The sequence below is a fragment of the Centropristis striata genome, chromosome 19, assembly GCF_030273125.1.
Source record: "Centropristis striata isolate RG_2023a ecotype Rhode Island chromosome 19, C.striata_1.0, whole genome shotgun sequence".
NCBI lineage: Eukaryota > Metazoa > Chordata > Actinopteri > Perciformes > Serranidae > Centropristis > Centropristis striata.
Genome location: NC_081535.1, coordinates 16,107,193 through 16,122,821, shown reverse-complemented (window position 1 = coordinate 16,122,821; position 15,629 = coordinate 16,107,193). Strand labels below are relative to the sequence as shown.

General features: G+C 38.1%; 1 protein-coding gene across 1 annotated transcript in view; it reads left to right on the top strand.

Moving 5' to 3' along the window:
* Positions 1-15,629, top strand: part of LOC131992057 (astrotactin-2-like) — a 344,657-nt gene that overhangs the window by 162,819 nt on the left and 166,209 nt on the right. The window contains exons 5-6 of the mRNA XM_059357417.1: positions 3,135-3,242; positions 7,253-7,399. Of these exons, the coding sequence (XP_059213400.1) occupies positions 3,135-3,242; positions 7,253-7,399 (255 nt within the window). The remainder of the gene's footprint in view (positions 1-3,134; positions 3,243-7,252; positions 7,400-15,629) is intronic.

Genomic DNA, 15,629 nt, shown 5'->3' with positions numbered 1-15,629 from the left:
CAGGTGTAGGCCTATCACACAGTGGGGCGGAGCTCCCCTAAAAGGCGTCCGGTCGGAAACAGTGCAATGCTGCAACACGTCTTACGTAAATAATGATATTTTTTAAAAATGATTCAAAAATCTTCAAAATTGAGGATGCACACCTCCGTGCCATGTGCAAGCTACATACGAAATCTTAGGTCAGTCTGACTAACGGTCACCGAGATATGCCCTAGACACACACACACACACACACACACACACACACACACACACACACACAGACACTTCTTGCTTTATAGATAGATGTCAAAATTGTTACTTTTAGGAGATAATTGATGAATACCGTCCATCGTCTGGTTCATCACACTCTGTATGAGTCCAATATTTTACTCTAAGTAACACACGTCCCCTCAATTGAACTACATTTTTATAAGAATGTACCATAAAAGACACAATTACCAGCTGACAGCACTGAGAAGTGTAACCCTGACCTTTAATCATCCCTGTGGGGGTAAAGCTTTTGCCTCTTACAGAAGAGTTAATATTAATGAGCCTTCATCAACTATCCTCACATAAGGTATGGATCAGGCTATTGACAGTACTTACCACAACCTTTCATTTTTTCTTTTTCCATGCTTCCTTGATTTAATTTGCAGCCAACAGGTGAAGCATTTCTTTACAGATGCTCCTTCATAGTCGGAGAGAGAAAGTCATTGATTTTCTTTCTGTCCATTATCCCCTTTCCACTGCGGGAGATTAGGAAGTGTAATCATTGTGATCCTGGGGATTATACAAGCAAAACATATGTACAACCGTCAGGAAATTAGTTGGATGTTATTAGCATAGAGAAGCCCATTTAGGTTGACTTTTCTAAATACATTTGGTATAACAATGCTAGAAGAAATGTGTAATGTGAGCTACAGTAATAAACCTATTTTACAGAAAAACTTGGACATTTGTTATCAAGCTTAAAATGTAGTTTGAAGCTGTCCACACACACGTCAGGTTACTTGAGATTACTTATTTATCCATCAATGGCTTAACACTTTGCAAATCCCTGGCAATTATCACTTTGTGGCAGCCCCTGCACATTTAGTGGGGACGGGTGTTTTGATGTCGAAGTGCAGCACAGTACAAACAAAGCCTCTTAACTCTCACAGCCTCACTTGAGCCCTACTCTCACCCTGACTTAAAAACAGACATGCAAAACTCTGGGGATGTGACCCAATTTGATTAACAAATTGAGCTCTAGAGACTCGGTAACGATGGACAAATTACCAACAGTGGATAACAGATCAGACAAAGAGGGACCGAAGACTGTGGAGAGGAGAGAAATTTCTTACCTAATCAGTGGATGCTGAATATAATGGGTGGTGTGTGGCAGCCACTCTGAGAAGGATAATCTCATTGATTTTTTGTTCTTGTTTAGTTTTATCTCAGGAATACAAATGGACATTACAAATGAGTCAGTTAAGTTAGAATGACTACTCATTCCCCATATTATAACCTTAGCATAACATTAACCAAAAACAATGCTTAATTCATTGTTAGTCACTTGGCAATCAAAAGAATCAAAGTTTGATCAAAACATAATTTACAATACACACATACAATAGGAGGCCAGTGTGTATTATAATTGTATTTGAGTGGAATATGAAGCAGAGTATCATCAGCATATTGACGGAAACATTTGACTGGATAAAAAACATTGCGAAGCTCAGTGTGGTCAATTCACAAGGCTACACAGTGGTTTAAAGTGTTTAGCACTTTCGCCTCACAGCAAGAGGGTTGCATGTTCAAATCTGGCTTGCAGCTCTACTGTGTGGAGTTTGCATGTTCTCCCCGTGTCAGCTTGGGTTCTCTCTGGGTCCTCCGGCTTCCTCCAACAGTCCAAAATCATGCAGCTTAGGTTTAATTGGTGACCCTAAAATGCCCATAGTAGTGAATGAGAGCATTACTGCTTGTCTGTCTTCATGTGTCGGGTTAGGGTTAGGGTTAGCCCTGTGATAGTCTGGAGACCTGTCCAGGGTGTACCCCGCCTCTTGCCCAATGGTAGCTGTGTTCCTCTCCAGCCATCCATGGCCCAAATAGGGATAATCTGTTAAGGGATAATGAGAATGAAGAATCACAGTTTGATTTTTTTTTTAAAAAGAAAGAAATAATTTAAAATAATGTCCACAAATGAATGTGAGAGCAGTGTCTTTTATTATTGTATTTCAGTGGGATGTAAAGCAAACTACCGTCAGCATATTGGTGAAACCGTAGACTGGATAAAATATGGAAGAAGTCTCTGTTATGTCACCCATATGTTTTTGAATTGGTTTTGTTAAGCTCAGTTCGGTGGCTCCACAATGATATAGAGGGAATATTATGCATACAGGTGTGAAAAACAGCAGATTTTCTGTATTGTGTAATTAGCAATAATATTGGGACAGCTGTGGCTCGGTTGGTAGAGTGGTCACCCACTGTCGGAAGGTCGGTGGTTCGATCCCAGACCATGGCGGCCTACATGTTGGAGTATCCTTGAGCAAGATATTGAACCCCAAATTGCCCACCGATGCTGCATTCATCGGTGTGTGAATGAATTCCCAATGGTGGCAGTGTAAAGCGCTTTGGATAAAAGCAGCTTTGGATAGGTGCAGTCCATTTACCAGTCCATTTAGTAACTTGGGTAGCCGAATTGATCTGACCTTGAACAGAATTGTTATTGAACTTTATTAAAATGGAGTCACCCTTTGATAGTCTGGTAACCTGTCTAAGGTGTAACCCACCTCTTTCCCAAATGTCCAGCTCATTGCGACTCAAGTTCCGATAAGCGGTTAAGGCGAATGAATGAATGAATGAATGAATGAATGAATGAATGAATGAATGAATGAATGAATGAATGAATGAATGAGTGAATGAATGTCCTTTTACAGTACCATGATGACAGTGGTCATGACTAACCTGTGTTGAATAACTTTACCATCTTGTTAATGTAGTTCTCACAAACACATTTCTCCATCCTTATGCAGAGTCTAAATACTGGTTACCTGAAAAACTTTCTGGTTAATAGATGTCATCTTTTTTTCAGCATAATTATATCCTACAATTCTCTGATTGATTATTCTCAACTTTCATTCCTCTTTTCCCCTCCTATCTTCTTACTGCAGCACCTGGAGGTGTCTTTGGTCCTCAAGGGGAATCAGGGTCAGAACCTGAAGATGACAGCCAAATGAAGTTTTACACAGAGCAGCACAGAGGACGAAGGCGTAGCAAAGGTGAGAGAGAATGCAGGTGCACATTGATGTATATTGTTGTAAATGTGTTACATTTTAAACACATTAACGTGCACAGAGGGGGGAAGCCTCTTATCCACTGTATACTGGTGAGAAGGCAATAAAGTAAAAAGGGAATAAAATACAATAAAACATTTTGAAAACAAATGAATTCCAACCTTACTCTGGTTGAATAAGAGGCTATAGCTGAGTGAAATGAGGCTCGACATTTCTGGAATTGTCAGCGTAGCTGGAAGTAGGAAGGAGTCATGCACATTCCCTGTGGGGTTTAAAGTGCTGGTCCATGGCACAGCTCAATGACACTCTAAGCAGATATATGAGCTGATGTAAATGGAGGCTCAGTGATGAGCAAAGCTGAGTCACATTACTTTGATGGGAAGCATGATTTTAACTTCCCTTCCCACATAGGGATATGTGATAGTGAAGACTGTATGTGGATTTAGCATTTTTGTGTATGTGAGTGAATTGGGAGGATAGAACACAGATAGTTGTTGTTGTGTGTGTGTGTTCACTTGGGTGTCCATATAGTGATTGGAAAATAATAGAAATCCATGTGTTCCTATTATTTCCCATGACACTAGTTCACCATCACACAGCTGTATGAGAGGAGGAGGTAAAGTCATGGCTTGAATATTAATCTCATTTTTATTATTATAGATAACAAGTGTCTGGTCATTTTTGGTTACCATAGCACAGGCCTGAATTGTGCCTCTCAGGCTGCACTTCACTCCTCGATGTTAAATGGAACCTGAGTGGTGGACTTTACAAGCAAGAAAAATGTTGAACTATAAAATTTTGAATTTTGAAATTATTCTAGCCCATTCAACGAACAATATTTTCAATTAGGGCTGTGGCAAACCCAAAGACTAAACAAGTCAAAACTTCTTGATGCAGTAGGATGGATGAAACTGAGGTAATTGATTGAGTTTTGTCTTTGTTTTGTCACTGTGATGTCTTAACTGCTGTGGTAAATGAGATATGCTGTGGTAGACGAAAAGTGGAGGTAACATAAAGTACTTTTTCTGTATTTTTGTGTGCTTTAGTATACAGCCACAATACCACAGCAACCTTGCTCTTTTTTCTGAATGGGTTTTGCGAATCATTGACATTCAGCACTGCAATCTACCTCATTAGTTATAGTGAACTGGATAGCAGAAGAATTGTGCAAATTGATACCAGTATGAACATTTAGCTTGGTTCTTCTCTAAGGCTTATATTGATCAAATCTGGCCAATTGGCCATTGGAAAATCCAAAATTGGCCTCCCGGAAACAATTTTTTTTATAGAAATGTGTGCAATTGCTGGAATTGGATGATCTTGGTGTCAATTACTGTTTTCAAGCCTGCTTAAGTAGATTCTGCGTATTTCATAGTCCTTTGACTTACACTTTCTGTGTTAGAGAAGAAAACATCTAGAATGTGAAATCCCACAGTGCTGAGTACAAAAGCTTGGACAAATTGTTTGTGATGTGTACAAAAAGTAAAATCTGAAATCTGAAGAAGAAGAGTGAAAGAACCCAGTAAAGGCCCAAATAACTGGAGCTTCCTCAAAATGACAGCATCAAGACTGGGCTGTTTCACTTCCTTACAGATAAGATATGACCAAGTGAGAGGAGATGCAAGTGATTGGGGTAATGTTGTAATGGTTGGCTAAATTGGCAAAAAAAAAACACCACCAAATTGCATGCTTGTATCATCATTTGTACGATTCCTCTCAAATATTGTTATGTTCTAAATTATACCTGCTGGCTGAAAAATACTACAGGAGTAGCAACATTTTTATATTGTCAAGTGCTCATGAAGCTTCATTATTTTCTGAGCCCACTAAATGGTACACTCTGTTCAACAAAAGGTTAAACTGAACACTGAACTGGCATACCTTGAGCCATTTTCCTTAAACCAACAGAGCAACCTCATGGGGTCAACAAATACTACTAATGGTTTATGAAGCTTCATTTGGACATCACTAGTTACAACCCAAAGAATGAAAATTATCCCAATGATGAAATATTTCTAATTTCCTTCAAAACCTATTGGGAATTATTATTAATTCTGTCACCCGTTTTTCATTTTTGCTAATACTTGCCTTAACATTGAACTATAAAAATATATTCTTTACTTTTTCATTTTCAGGACTCCAGAGACCATTAACTAGATAACTGGTTTGTAAAATAAATGGATGGGTGGATATTTGGATATTGATATTGAGCCTCTGTATAACGTTTTATAAAATTGCTGGTTATTCAAGTTCACCTTGGAGGTTTAATGCAACCATTTATGCACTGGGAGTCAGGATTGTAATCTTAACTTTACGAACATATGCCAAGCTCTCAGACTGGCTTTATAGGCTTCAATTAACTTAGCCCAGAATTACAAATATACTAACACTTTATGTATTTCTTGTTGAACTGTAAATATGTGGTTCAAAAGAAAAGTATAAATGAAAGGCTCCTTGTCTAAACTATCAGCTCTTTGTAAATGGGCTCCTAGATTTTACTAGAAAGGCACATGGGCTCATGACCGGGAAAGGCATAAAACTCATGAGTGTGATCTGTGTTAAAGTTACAGCCCGTGTTAAAAGGTTGTGCTTTCTCTATAAATTAGAGGAGGGGAAAAAATAAAAGGAAGACTCTTAAACTTAAGCTTTTAAGCTTTAGGGTTGCCCTGTGTATTGTTGCTTAACATTCACTTGTGTATTTGTGTAAAACGTACGCATCTGATTTAGTGTTTCTGTGCGTGTGTGAGCACTCTGTCGAGGTGTTTAGTTTGTGGCCATAAAGTGAGTGTTTGCCATCGTGAGTGTCCATGCTTTTGTCTACTCAGTAGGCTTTTATAGTAATTGAGGGACCCCTTCACGAGCCCAGTGACACCACCCACACCCCAAAGGGATTAGCTGCTCTGGCACTTTTGCTGCAGACAGCTGTTGTTGCTGTCCCTTCACAACATCGTGACTGTGCTAGACATGTGATTCTGTACAGGGGGGATTCATTATCCTAACTTTGTCTCCTGGGCTTTGACCTTGAGCTGCTTCCAAACTTCTGATGGAATTCACTCCTGTCAGAGGGGGTTACTGATTAAACCAGCGGCTGTGATGGTGTGTTGTTTCAGTGCAATCCATTTGATGATTTGCACATTTCATCAGCGATTGATACAATTACACTGTAGTGGAAAATGGAAAATAGCTGGAACTGTGTGTAGCTCTGTTTGTCTGAGGCCCCACTGATCTAGTAACACTTATCTTATCAGCAAATAGGACAGTTGTTCAATATACATATATACCCAAACCTAAATTCCACTTCTTAGAACAGGGAAACAAGAATAAGTCTACTATTATTATAAACTTTTGCAACAAACCTGCATCATGCATGGTGCAAACTGTTTCGGAAGCAGATTCTGGGACATAGTGTGATATTTTTAACATTTAAAATCTAGTTAGAAGAGTGTTTCCAAACCAGCACTATCACTACCATATCGCTATCATATCTCAGTAAGCCTCCTTTCGACATGCCGGCTTCTCTCCCATGATAAATATCACTAGACAGAGGTTAAGCGGCTAATTTCATTCCCTATATCTGGCTTGGAAATGAGAGCCCTGACAGAGCCAAAGGGCAACCAAAACAACCAATCTATAACCCTGTCAGTGGCAATAAGATCATATATCACGCCAGCAAATGATTCTGGGCTGTTCTGCAGGAGCTCGGGTATTCCAAGTCATCCTTTACTTACTCGGGCCGAACTTGAACCTGATTTGGATTCATATATCAGGAGTAAAACAAAGTATTTTATTGAAGTGTTGAGGAGATCTGAAGCTGTTAATGTGGCTGATTAAGCCCAGTTGTGCTACATGTCGTGTTTTACAACCCTGTGTGCAAAAGCACTTCTTATAAAGGATGTTCAAATACAGTCATCTGTTTTAGAGCGTAATCAAAGCTAAAGTGCTTCTGTCTAACTATTCACCTTTTACCTTTTTTCTCTTTCTTTCTTTGCCTCCAGGCCACCCACACAGTCCTCTAAATAAGGTCACCCTGACGTTGATTACCATCAGCACATGTGTCATTGCCATTGTCTATGCTACGCAGGATTCCTGCCCCCTCACTGTCAAGGTTACCCTCCATGTGCCGGAGCATTTTGTCGCGGACGGTAAGTGTAACACATTCATTAGACCTTGGCTGAATATATAGCTGAAGGGATGTCAAAAACAATCACTATTACTCACTTTGCATTATATCTGTTGTCTTTATTGCACTTTTTCTTTGTTTAGTTTGTCAGGTGTCTTGTTTGCACTCTTAATTCAATTGTAACTAAGCCCATATCCAAATGGTCAACACAAGATTTTATATTTAATCGCATTTAAAATGCTTACAGGTGCATCTCAATAAATTAGAGTATCGTAGAAAAGTATATGTATGTCAGTAATTCAATTCAAAAAATGAAAATAACACATTATATGGATCCATTACACACCGAATGAAACATTTCATGTCTTCATTTATTTAATTTCTTCTAATTGTAATGATTATGGCTTACATTTAATGAAGACCTAAAATTCAGTGTCTCAAAAAAGTGTAATATTACAAAAGACCAATTTTAAAAAGTATATTTAAAATGAAAATGTTGGACTCTGAAAAGTATGTCCATCTATATGACTGAATACTTGGTTGGGGCTATTTGACTTGAACTACTGGAAATGGACTTTTCCATCATATTCTATTCTATTCTATATTATATTCTATTGCATAGATGCACCTGGTACAACTCAAGGTACATTTGTTTGGACAAATATTAAAATAGCTCATAAGACTTTCATTTAAGAGCTGATATCTAGCCATTTTCCTTGGTTTTCTTGATACTGATTTTGGCTGTTATCAAGAAAAGCATGGAAAATTACTAGATATCAGCTCTTAAATTAAACTCTTATGAGCTATTTTTGTTGTTATCATTATATTTGTCCAAAAAATACCTTTTAGTTGTACCAGGCATTAAAATGAACAAGAAATTGAAGAAAAAGGGTGATCTAATATTTTTTTTCTGTGACTTTATATAACTCCTGTCAAGCTATACATAAATTTAATAATGACATTCTAGACACATATTTTAAATGGGGGCAAGAGAAAGGGTTGTAAATAGCCTAAATAGCCTATTGTAGGAATTTATAATCATATCATCCCAAGAATATAAGAAAGATGAATATTTTGCTTCCTCCATGCTACAGTAAGTGTCTAACAGCCTTACCTGTATATTAGTGGAAAAAATACAAGCACACCGTACTTAAGGCAGAGGCTTAAGGAGATGTCTTCCTGCCTCAAAATGGAAAAAATTACCTATATTCTTAAAGGTAGAAGGCAGGCCTTTTATTCTTTCTGGGAACCTTTCATTCACTTTATAGCAAATGAAGATTTGCTTGAAGCATTTTCAAGAGGTTGAGGGAAGTAATGTTTGAGTGGTGAATGTCTGGTTATGAAAAGGCAGCAAAAGCACTGTTTTATTTCAATTTTCGTTTGCTAATTAATTTAATTCATGTCCTTTCTTTGCTTCAGCTATGTGCTTTATACTTTCTGCCATAAGTTCTTTATTACCGTAATTATTTTTAGTTAGAGTGATGACTTGTTTGTTGTTGTTGTCATTGTTATTTCAATTATTTATTTATGTTTGTAATGTTGCCATGTTGCAGTTATGTCACCTGAGAATGAAAATGAATAGAGGCAGTGTTGAGGGAAAAAAAACACAGTAACAAACAAACGACAAGGTGTGTCAGGTGTGACAGCCATGAGGAGAACGGAGTCACTGACACGAAACCTGAACTCACTCAGAATTAAAGTTGGCGAGGAAGACTCACCAATCACTTCTCTGATACACCAACATAAATTATAGTATTATATACTGTACCTATCTCTGCCGTAGGCAATGTTGAGCTTCTATTAGAAGCTATAAAAAAAGGGTATATATTTGTGGAGCATGTTATCATAATAGCCACTATCCATCAAGATGCACCTTTGTTTCTTTTCGCTTTTTTCTTTCCTTTTCTAGCCATAATTGGATACAGTTGTCCTTCAAGCAGCATACAGCAGAGAGGACTGTCCAGTGGGTACACGCTGTTATTGAGTGGTGAAAGATATTATGTAATTTGTATCGTTATTGTTGTTAGGAGGAACAGCTAATGGACCAGGGACAGCTCCGCATGCTTCCTCTGTTTCTATTTACAAATGGCTTGCAGTAAAATCTCCACCCCCTCCACCATGATTTGTGGTTTTCAATTCGAATGCTTTTCAGTGTCAGTGCCCCCTCTGCACGACTGATAAAGTACAAAAGACGCACATCCATCCAACAAAAAGTAAATCATGTGCTGGAACCAAAAAATGAGCAAAAATCTGAACAATAAAGCCCACACACTGAAAGCACCCAATGGAGAAAGAAAAAAAAAAAGATTTATTGTCCCCACAAAGAACTGAATGACATTTGGAGCCATCAGGCTGATGAAGAGCAGTGTGCTCAAAACATGATTGTTTTTTTCTTTGTTTTTGCAGTGAGAGCTTTCACTGTGCAGGCTTTATAACATATGACTACATCGTAGATTGGAATACTTACCTATTCTGTGATTTGTACCTTTTCAGTCACACAAATGACACAAATACTCCTAAGATTTTAAACCTGCCTGCATGGCATACAAACAAGTAAATTTTGACTTGTGAGTCAATAATAGTCTCTTCTGTCTAGTAGGGCTGTGCATCTTCAATGGTCTCACGATTCGATACGATTATGATTATCTAGTCCACGATTCGATTTGATTCCCCGATGCACCACGATGCATTACATCCTCGTTTTTTTATATTACAATTTATGGTTACTTTTTCATCCATAAATACTACCGGTCTGATAAATCTGGGTTCACTTTTTATTATTTAAAGTCTTTACAAAATGTAAAGCAGACTTTTGGAGTCAAGTTGTAACTTCTAACAACTTCCTACTGCTCTAAGGACATTCCTGATAACCACAATATCTGTAAACCAAAATAAATATTATAGGGCTAGCCTACTACCCACATTATCTATCTGATTATCGATTATCAATTTTGGACCGTGACTGCATCGATGCAGAATCATCCACATCTTGATAGCGTTGCATCGATTATATGATTATTTTCAACACCCCTACTGTCTATATTCATCCTAAAGTAGAGACGATTTGCACAATGTCTACAAAAAAAATGAAAATCAAGTATATAGGTGCACAGGAAACTGCCTTAAAAGTTGTCCCACTGTGTTTTAAATTCCTCATTGGCTCTGGGATGATTGTAAATTGGGCCTGTGTATTGGCAAGATACCACAGTATAAACCTCGCTAGGAGGAAAGAGAGGCCAATATGAGAAATGTGCAAGGAGTTAAGTGAAGTAAGAGGGAGTTAGGAGCAGAGGCAATTTAACTAATGATTGCCATATCTCTGAAAGCATGCACATATCAGTCGATCAGGTGCTCTTGCCGTCGGGGCCTCATTTCTAGTCCGCCCACACACCCCGCAATTTTTCTGTGCACATGGACACACAAAAGAAATAGAGCAGTACACAAAACTTCAACTTCGGCAGTTTGCTCCAATAGAATGGAAGCCAATGTACTTTAAAAGGCTTTTAATGTTTGGTAGTTTGAGGTTTCTGCCCCTGGGTTTGTTGGATTTATAGGTGTTAGATTTCCTTCTAACAGATCACTTCATCGATTCATTGTATTCCATCAAATCAAAATGACACTGGGCCGAATGTAAGAACTACTCGTAGGAACACATTTGTTGTTAAATTACATACCATGAATTTCTCCTACTTTGAATTTCCCCTTAGGTATGAACTTCATGAGTGGTTCATACTTGTCCTATGAATCCTTCAAATATATTCTGATTCTCACAACACAAAAACACTATTTTTTCCGAAGAATGCAGAAGAATTTTAGAATTCTTGGCGGCTGTGGCTCAGGTGGTAGAGTGACCCCCCACTGATCATAAGGTCGGTGGTTCAATCCCTGACCCTAGCAGCCTACATGTCGAAGTATCCTTGAGCAAGACACTGAACCCGCCAAATTGCTCCCGATGCTGCGTTCATCGGTGTGCAAATGAATTCCTGCTGGTGGCAGGTGGCACCAGTGTGCCCTGGTAGCCTCAGCCACCAGTATGAATGTATAAATGGGTGAATGAGCGTAGTGTGTAGTGTAAAGTGCTTTGGATAAAAGTGCTATATAAGTGCACTCCATTTACCATTTAGAATTTAAAGCTTAAATGCACTTTTCAAAATTTAATAAAAAATCAATTTAAAGGGTTAGTTAAGACGTTTTTTTAAGTTTGGTTGTATGGGGCACTTATGAATAGTCAGTGTATTACCTACTTTAAAAGGAGATTAGCCTTCCGCTGGTTTAAAGGAGCTGGTGGAGCCTTGGAATAGAAGCTCAGCAATATGCTGCTGTGGACGGGGTCAGCAGCAAAACATATTCACCTTAAAAAAAAAAAAAAAAGTGCACACTGTATTTAGAGCTTTACCTTATCGTCAGACAAGGCTTTTCTAGGCCTCCAGTTAAGATTAATTAAGATCAGGATTAATTAAGATTAATAATTTTATTAATCCCACAATGGTGAAATTCAACCTCTGCATTTAACCCATTTTTTAACACACAAGTGAACCCACCATGCAAGGAGCAGTGGGCAGCACATTACTGTACCCGTGGAGCAGTGGACATGTATATATATATATATATATATATATATATATAAGATATTAAATACAATTTTAATCAGTTTCCCCTCTCTCTGCTCAATAAAAGTTCTTCTTCTGTATCTCGTTCATAAAGGTATCAGCTTGTCTCCACATTGAACACAATTTGGCCATTACTGTCATAAACACTCATTTTTATTTTCTTGTATTGTTGTCTCTTCTATAAACTTCAGAGAGGTTCCCTGTCTGACAAGAAGGTAAAGCAGTGAAAGTATTCTAAATATAGCTTACACTTAAACTAAAATGACTGTTTGTCGGTGTCTACGTTATGTTTTTCTGCTGCTCCCGTCAACAGAAGTACATTGTTTAGCTTCCATGTCGTTTGCCTTGTCTGCTTTTCTGGACTGGAGGCCGTGCCAACTACCATCTCCTGTAGATAATACACTGACTATATATAAGTACCACATGCAAGCCCACGTCAGAATCCTTTCAGTCCACACTAAGCTGTCAGAGGACCTTAATACAGGTCTGTGTCCAGGATCATCTTTCTTATAACACCTAACAGTGTAACTTGTAGTCTACAATACTCTCTAGTTTAATATCTTCATAACTGTCATGTCCCCTCGACCACTTGTTATCTTTTCTCTCATGGTTTCAGACAGCAGGACTTGAACCTCTGCAGTGTGATATTCTTCTTTTAGTTTTTTTTGGTAACGTTTTTGTGAAATCAAAGGGCATCGGTTATTGTAATGATCAAAGTAAGGGGTATTTATCAGGATATAATGAGCTATGGAAAATGAATTTGTGCAGTGAAGAGAGTTCCAACTTTGAACCCTTGTGTGAAGAACAGAAAAATATGAAGAAAAGTCAGAGATGTTTGGAGTACTAGACTGTAGTCAATTGCTAGGTATGTCCACAACAATGTGCTGTGAAATTTAATATGGATATGTGTAGTCCCTGTAGAATGATTATTGATTATTTTTTCCTGACCTCCTCACCTTTGCTTTCCCAGTACTAACAAGGCAGCCTTCCCACTCAAACACAAGACTTTTTTTCAAAAGTTTGGATGCTTCATGAGCCAACCTGAAGCTCAGTTCTCAACTTTTGATGAAGAAGATATCAAACATTAACGGTTGGAGTTCGATTTAAATTTCCTATTGATATTACAGGATCAGACTTTTTATCCCCACAACCGGTAAGGCTCTAAGAACAGGAAAATCATCATTATATTGTGTATTCTTTTTTTTTTTTTTTTTTTTAATTTATTTTTTGGGCCATTTTCAAGGCTTTATTGATAGTGAGACAGATAGAAAGGGGGTAACAGAGGGGAGGACATGCGGCAAAGGGAGCTCAGGCCGGATTCGAACCCGGCGCCGCAGCGAGGACTGTAGCCTCTGCACATGGGGCGCCTGTGTAACCCACAACGCTACGGACCACCCCCATATTGTGTGTTCTATACTTTTATTTTTTTTCCGTTCCTCTCTAAACTTGTGTAAACTAGAATTGGACTCAGAAAAGCAGACACCTTAGGCAGAGCAGATGTGATAGAAGGTGGCTTAACCCATTAGTCTGGCAGGCATATAGTTGCAGCAGGCAGGCAGTCAGAGTAAACAAACAAACAAATCCAACAGATAAACAAACAACGCAAAATCAACCTGGCAAGCCACGTATAGATATAAGTTAGGTGAGGACAGGAACACAGAGGTAGGAATAAGGACAATATTGGAATGGTATGGCTACAACAAGCCAACACCAACAATGTGACACATAACATGTTAGCTGCCCATTGTAACCTAAGCTGGGGATAAAATGATTCATGATGTCAGTGAACTCAACACGGGTAACAATTAGAAAGATCTATATATATATATAATTTCACACTTATCCAAAAGTGTACCTTTAAATGAGCCATTAGGGCTTTTGTAAAGGTGTGATGTCACATCTACACTATATGTTAACACAAATTATTGCTACAGGGCAATTACCGGCCGCAATGATGGCACAGAAATGCTCAGATCGCAGATATGGACTACCCGGAAACACTGACCAATCAGAGCAGATGTGGCCTTTTTGAACTAGGGCCTTAAAGAAACAGGCGTTTAAATGAAACAAATGCTAAATACAGGTATATTCAGACTGACAGCACAAGATAAATCTTGTTTAAAGCATGTAAAAATGTTCGAGTTGAAACCTAGAGTACAAGTATGGAGCAGAAAATGACCAAAACATGTCCCCTTTAATTTTCTTATTTTTGCACTTCAAAGTGTGAAGTGAATTGTTGGAGAGAATTATGTATTCAGAATTAACTCTAGGAAGGAAAAAAAATGGTTACATGACCTAAGATATTTAGAGGAAGGTTATTAATAACTTAATTAAAATCACAGTTCAAAGGTGGTTAAAAAAAGAATGAAACAAATGGACGAATACATAATTTATTAAGACATAATAAGGGATATTCTTTGTCATTTAGTTATAATCATATAATCACAGAAAATGACACAACAGTAAACATGATGCATACTAATGCAGAAAAACAGAAACATAAATAACTGAAAAATAATAATTAGTGTAAAGTCAGTGTAAATGTCTGTTTTTGGTAGATCAATTGTTGCAGTGGTTGGATAAAAAAACAACTGCTAGATGTTCACAATTTCTTTATTTTCCCTGTTGCCATGAAAGATATATGCACTGCTTTTTATTTCACATCTGTTCTCAAGACAGTTGAAAGAGATTTCATTTAACGAAATAATTTTACCCCAGTCTTCTGCGTTCAATTTGTGATATGCACAGTGAAATTGCCAGCAATCAGCAATGTTCTTAATGCTCAGGAGGGGTTTCTTCACAGGTCTCGGAGAAACCTACCCATAATCTAACAATTGCCTCCTCACTGTGTGAGCTGAGACCATTACATTTTTCCACTCTCTCAGCAAATGAGGGCTACTGGCAGTTCTGTTCACTAACTGCAGTGCTGCAGGAAATGGCCTTGTTTTGCTCACCTTTGCTCACCCTGACCTGGGAGAGGCTTTTAGGGATGCCATCTGAAGAATTATGTGCATTTCATTGTTTTTTCTTTTGGCATTTTGGGTTCTGGTTACTTCCTTTTCAAGAAGATGAACACAAGACCTCATTTCTGAGGCAATTGGGGTCTATGTTAGCTCAGTATTTACAAATTGTTATGAATTATAGAATAATTGCATGACATTTATGCATAACACATTTTGAACAACCTCAACCAGAAATTATTATTTTTACACAGACACAATAAAACCAGACTTTACAATATTCTGCTCATATATTTACCCATTTACGTTCACTTTACCATCCTGGGTGGACTTCAGCCTTACAGCCTATCTATACTGTTCTATAGGTGCAGTGAAATAATGGCTACAAACCATGCAATATTTACTTGAAGGCAACACTGCAGGCCTGTAATTGCTCTATACAGTCTAGATGAGTGGCTCCAGTCAGGTTTGCCAGGTAGTCAGAAAATCTGTGTAAAAATGAGTGTATTTTTGTCTGTGTGGGTCAGGCTGTCCCAGTGCAACACTTTCCTGTCAAATGAAAAGAAGCAGCCGGTGACTTCATGTGCGTAGGCGGAGGCAAATGGTACTGTATTCTATTAGGAATTTAGAGCAACTAAAATAGTAAGAAAGAATCAAACTGAAAGAGTAGATGAGGCTCGGG